General features: G+C 44.3%; 1 protein-coding gene across 1 annotated transcript in view; it reads right to left on the bottom strand.

Moving 5' to 3' along the window:
• Positions 1-1101: 1101 nt before the first annotated feature.
• The window catches only part of LOC120066799 (potassium voltage-gated channel subfamily D member 2-like), a 123622-nt gene continuing 118723 nt past the window's right edge, over positions 1102-6000 (bottom strand). Inside the window, exons 5-6 of the mRNA XM_039018273.1 lie at positions 1733-1950; positions 1102-1291 (exon numbers count right to left, since the gene is read on the bottom strand). Coding sequence (XP_038874201.1) covers positions 1102-1291; positions 1733-1950 — 408 coding nt within the window. The remainder of the gene's footprint in view (positions 1292-1732; positions 1951-6000) is intronic.

The raw sequence follows: 6000 nt of genomic DNA, 5'->3' as shown, positions 1-6000 counted from the left end.
CTAGCCATTGGCTGATAACAGCTGAGGACTACTAGCCATTGGCTGATAACAGCTGAGGACTGCTAGCCATTGGCTGATAACAGCTGAGGACTGCTAGCCATTGGCTGATAACAGCTGAGGACTGCTAGCCATTGGCTGATAACAGCTGAGGACTGCTAGCCATTGGCTGATAACAGCTGAGGACTGCTAGCCATTGGCTGATAACAGCTGAGGACTGCTAGCCATTGGCTGATAACAGCTGAGGACTGCTAGCCATTGGCTGATAACAGCTGAGGACTGCTAGCCATTGGCTGATAACAGCTGAGGACTGCTAGCCATTGGCTGATAACAGCTGAGGACTGCTAGCCATTGGCTGATAACAGCTGAGGACTGCTAGCCATTGGCTGATAACAGCTGAGGACTGATACCTTACTGGCAAGCATAAAAACAGTCAACAACTTTGGGAGTATAGACCCCTAGAAATCGGCTGATCTAGTGGCGAAAGTAAGAACTACCGAAAATGCACAGTCAAAGTGGAGAATAATTATCCTGTCAAGGAAAAGTAAAAAAAAAAAAATTATATATTGAAATACAAAGTGTGTAACTTATAACACAGTAGAGCAGGAAATAAAGAAGTTGATTAAAATGATGGACGTGAATGCTGGAATTCAACATTTAACTATGCAAATGAGCAAAAAAGCTGTGTGCATTAAGGAAATAGAAGTCTTGGTCACAGATAAGCCTGTCTCTCTAATAAGCGCCTGTTGTGTTCAGTGATTTAAGAAAATAAACGGCTAGGCTATTAATTGAAGTTTTACGGTATCTAAACGTGTAGTAATCATGGCCGAATACCGACCAGGAACGCAGGGCACGTGTCCAGGGGCCCTGACCTACAGGGGGGCCCCCATTGATTTTGTTAGTCACTCACTCAGATATTATTGACATTGCAAAATGTGTAGAATTGCAGGAAATTAGCGCGATTCTGGCAGGATGACCGTCCGCCAATCAGTCCAATCAATTAGTGGTTTCTCTCTCTCTCCTGCTGCTGTTTCTCCTTGAGACCAGTTAGCCAAACAGTTTTCCATGATGTCAGCCAAACAGACCTTGACTGACAGTTGACATCTACAAGGCTGACACTCTGACAATGTTGCTCTGAGAATAATTGACGGTGGAGCTGGTGGATCCGTCACCGTCTGATGATGTCACCAATGGGAGAGGGGCGGGACGCAGGTTGACCACGGAGGTGGTGATGTAGGGCTCGCTCTTCAACGGCACCGTCTCAGAGTCTAGTTTGGCGTTCAGACTGGAGCGACTGTAGGGGAGAGGACAGAGAGAGACAGAGGGGTGAGGTGTGTGTGTGTGCTTGTGTGTGTGTTCATGCACTTGACTGTTTATGCTTGTGTGTTTGTGTGTTCATTTTCTGTGTGAGCTTGGGTGTATGTGTGTATGTGAAGGGGTTGATGTGTGTGTGTGTGTGGGGGGGGGGGGGGTGTTTGAATGTGTGTGTGAGTGTGTGTGTGTGTGTGTGTTCATGCACTTGACTGTTTATGCTTGTGTGTTTGTGTGTTCATTTGCTGTGTGAGCTTGTGTGTATGTGTGTATGTGAAGGGGTTGATGTGTGTGTGTGTGGGGGGGGTGTTTGAATGTGTGTGTGAGTGTGTGTGTACACATGTGAGCGTTAATACATGTGGCCCATGCAAGCATGCTTACGACACTCCTATGTGTTTGTGTGTGGATCTGTCTGTGCGACTACCTGTTGACCACAGGCCTCTCTCTGATCTGGATGGTGGAAAGCTCCTGGTTGTTACAGTTGGCCAGACTGGAGCTCTTCTTCCTGTGTCGTCTGGAGCAGCAGGACGACAGGCCGGAGGGAGACGACGACAGGGACGAGGCTCGAGATCCGGATTTGTTCACCATGGTTACCTCCATACAGTTGGTCTCGAAAGTCTGCTCGTCAATAAACTCATGATTCTGGAGAGAGAGAGAAAGAGACATGGAAATCAATGGCCATAGTGGAGGCTGGTGGATGGCGAAATTGGGAGGATGGGCTCCTCGTAATGGATGAATTGGAATGAATGTAACTGTATCAAAACACATTTAATGTTTTCTATGTGAATGATACCTTTCCATTCCAGTCATTAGTATGACCCAGTCCTATAATTTAAAGTGACATCAGTCTCTTATTCCCTGTGAAATGTCTGTTGTTTTCATGGACAGGATTTTGCTGCAAAACCAATTTTCCCAGAGGGCTAATAATAAAGTTGTTTATCGCTTCCTTTTAATCATGCACATAGCTTTAATCACCTGCTGTGCTTTAACGACCCACAATTGGCCATTTTTTTTGGTAAAGAGACAAATACCCACGTCAAAACCATAGCAACAGTGTTTTGATGATTCATTTAAATGATAAAGTAATACCAGGGGAATAGAAGCATATTGTCCCGGCCCAGACGTCCACATCAAGGACCATCTGTGAAGCTGTTCCCCTTTTCCTGTGTGTTGAATGGGTAATAAGACTTGAAGGTCAACTGAGCGTATGACCCAGACTGCACCACCAGATGGCATTATGAAACCATCATGGGTGAATACCAATAGTTTTTTCTTTATTCCGCACATTCTCTCCTTGCCTCCTTCTCAAAAAATGCATTGGAGGAGAAGATCCAAGGTTCTTCGGATCTTCTCCTCCAGCGCGTTTTGAGAAGGAGACGAGGAAAGAGGAAATGAGGAATAAAGGAAATACAATTTTAGATTCACCCTCTATAGCCTGTGAAGACAACCCATCTCTGCAAGAGTAGCAAGTATATTTTTGTCTTTAAATCAATTTTGTCTTTGGTATAATCTGGCAAGTGCTCTCCCTATACCTCAGTGGTCACCAACCGGTCAATCTTCAAGGCATTCCTAGTTGATCACCAAATATTTCTGTAGAAAGGCCAACGATAAAGGCTTGCGCTCCTTTAAAAAAAAAATGGTGTTGCGCTGTTGGTGGTAGGTCCACTTGATTCAGAACCCCTGCACACCGGGTAGGCAAAGTGTTCTCATTTTAAACTCTGCTTACCTGGCGGACTGGGAGACCTGTGGCTAAAGGAGAGCACCTACTGCTCTGACCAATGCCAATGTGATAGCTCAAATCAATGTGCCTACAGTTTTCACAACCCCAGCCACAGCAAAGATTGATACAAGCCTTTAGTGAGATTTCATAACTTTTAATACCTTGATCAGAGAGAGACTGTCAAAGAATACAGCAAAGAGCTGCTGTTTTTATGAGTGAGTTTTTATTCAGCACTATCAACACCGTTTTTATTCAGCACTATTACAAAACATAAAACGCGGTTGTCCCTTCTTCCACTCGCGCTGCAGCTGCAATGAATGAGTAGCCAAGTGTAGTCCTGCATTTTAACTTGAGTTTTGCCATCAGGTGGAAGACTGTGTCCCCTCTCTCTGGTCAGTCTCATTGGAGGAAAAGAAGGAGAAAGCAGGGGCCGTGAGCTAACACTCTTCTGCTCGCTCCCTCCCTCCGCTGAGCCTAATGCCTTGTTCAAAACAACTGGGAACTCGGAAATCTCCGTCTTCCGACCTCAGTGCATTTAAGACAACTGGGAACTCGGAAGAAAACGGGATCCGACAGGGAAAAATGGTTTAGAATGGTCATCCAACTCGGAATTCCAAGTCGGAAACTCGGGCATCTTTGTAGAGCACCAACTTTCCGACCTGACGTCATGATTTAACCACATCTTCTTTCTTAGAGTTCCCAGTTGTCTTGAAAGCACCATGACCATCAGATGCAGGTACCATCAGTCCAGTAAAATAAAAAAGCTAATTATTTGCAAATTATTAACATTTATGCTCAGATATGCCTCACACCAACTGATCTATTTTGTTATCAAAACTCAAGTTTCTTTATTTAAAAAAATACGTTTTTATTATTAAATTGTTTTTTATTTCACCTTTATTTAACCAGGCAGGCCAGTTGAGAACAAGTTCTCATTTACAACTGCGACCTGGCCAAGATAAAGCAAAGCAGTGCGACACAAACAACAACACAGAGTTACACATGGAATAAACAAACGTACAGTCAATAACACAATAGAAAAAAAGAAAGTCTATATACAGTGTGTGCAAATGGCAATAAATAGGCCATAGCAGCGAAGTAATTACAGTTTAGCAAATTAACACTGGAGTGATAGATGAGCAGATGATGATGTGCAAGTAGAAATACTGGTGTGCAAAAGAGCAGAAAAGTAAATAAAAACAATACGGGGATGAGGTAGGTAGTTGGGTGGGCTATTTACAGATGGGATATATGTACAGCTGCAGCGATCGGTTAGCTGCTCAGATAGCTGATGTTTTAAGTTAGTGAGGGAAATATAAGTCTCCAGCTTCAGCGATTTTTGCAATTCGTTCCAGTCATTGGCAGCAGAGAACTGGAAGGAAAGGCGGCCAAAGGAGGTGTTGGCTTTGGGGACGACCAATGAGATATACCTGCTGGAGCGCATGCTACGGGTGGTGTTGTTATTGTGACCAGTGAGCTGAGATAAGGCGGAGCTTTACCTAGCATAGACTTACAGATGACCTGGAGCCAGTGGGTCTGGCGACGAATATGTAGCGAGGGCCAGCCGACTAGAGCATACAGGTCGCAGTGGTGGATGGTATAAGGGGCTTTGGTGACAAAACGGATGGCACTGTGATAGACTGCATCCAGTTTGCTGAGTAGAGTATTGGAAGCTATTTTGTAAATGAGGATCGGTAGGATAGTCAATTTTACAAGGGTATGTTTGACGGCGTAAGTGAAGGAGGCTTTGTTGCGAAATAGGATGCCGATTCTAGATTTAATTTTGGATTGGAGATGTTTAATATGAGTCTGGAAGGAGAGTTTACAGTCTAGCAAGACACCTAGGTATTTGTAGTTGTCCACATATTCTAAGTGATGCTAGAACTAAGTGATGCAGAACCGTCCAGTGATGCTAGTAGTGATGCTAGTCGGGTGGGTGTGGGCAGCGATCGGTTGAAATGCATGCATTTAGTTTTACTAGCGTTTAAGAGCAGTTGGAGGCCACGGAAGGAGTGTTGTATGGCATTGAAGCTTGTTTGGAGGTTAGTTAACACAGTGTCCAAAGAAGGGCCAGTTGTATACAGAATGGTGTCGTCTGCGTAGAGGTGGATCAGGGAATCACCCGCAGCAAGAGCGACATCGTTGATATATACAGAGAAAAGAGTCGGCCCGAGAATTGAACCCTGTGGCACCCTCATAGAGACTGCCAGAGGTCCAGCCATAGAGAAATGCTTATTGAAATTCTCGATTATCGTGGATTTATCGGTGGTGACAGTGTTTCCTAGCCTCAGTGCAGTGGGCAGCTGGGAGGTGCTCTTATTCTCCATAGACTTTACCGTTTTAAATATAATATGGTCTAAGAACAACATTGGCAGGCCAGGAAAAGAGCCAGTATGCTGTGATAATGTATTAGGCCTACTGCACAAACCACATTTTAATTAGGTTCATGTAAAAAATAAATAAAAAAAAATGACAGTAGATCTCGGCTTACTTTTTGACTGCGAAAGTGATCTTGACTCATAAAAGGTTGGTGATCTACCTCCTAGCCTACTTAGTGCCGTTTCAACTGCTGAATTCTCAGTACTTCTGACTTTAAAGTGTTGGGACATTGACTTGGACTGATTTCAGGTCAGTTGTGATAGTGTTCTGATAATTGGTGGGTGTGTCTGTTGGAGGAGGTATTTTTCTTCACCTCTGCCAGGCAATCATCAATTAGTGCTGAGAGGGGTGTCCTTCACCTCTGCTAGGCAATCATCAATTAGTGCTGAGAGGCGTGTCCTTCACCTCTGCTAGGCAATCAGCAATTAGTGTTAGCAATTATTAGTTTTTTTCAGATTATCTAATTTTGCTCTTTTGTAGCTTTGTAAAGTATGCGTGTGACTTCTATCCCTGTTCGCTCCTCTCCCTGTAGGCTTTACAGACGCTTACCACCCCGTGGCTGCTACCCTTCTAATCTAGTGTACCCTGCACGC

This window comes from Salvelinus namaycush, chromosome 21, assembly GCF_016432855.1.
Source record: "Salvelinus namaycush isolate Seneca chromosome 21, SaNama_1.0, whole genome shotgun sequence".
Taxonomy (NCBI): Eukaryota; Metazoa; Chordata; class Actinopteri; order Salmoniformes; family Salmonidae; genus Salvelinus; species Salvelinus namaycush.
The sequence above is the reverse complement of the archived record's forward strand: the minus strand, read 5'-3'. Positions and strand labels throughout refer to the sequence as shown.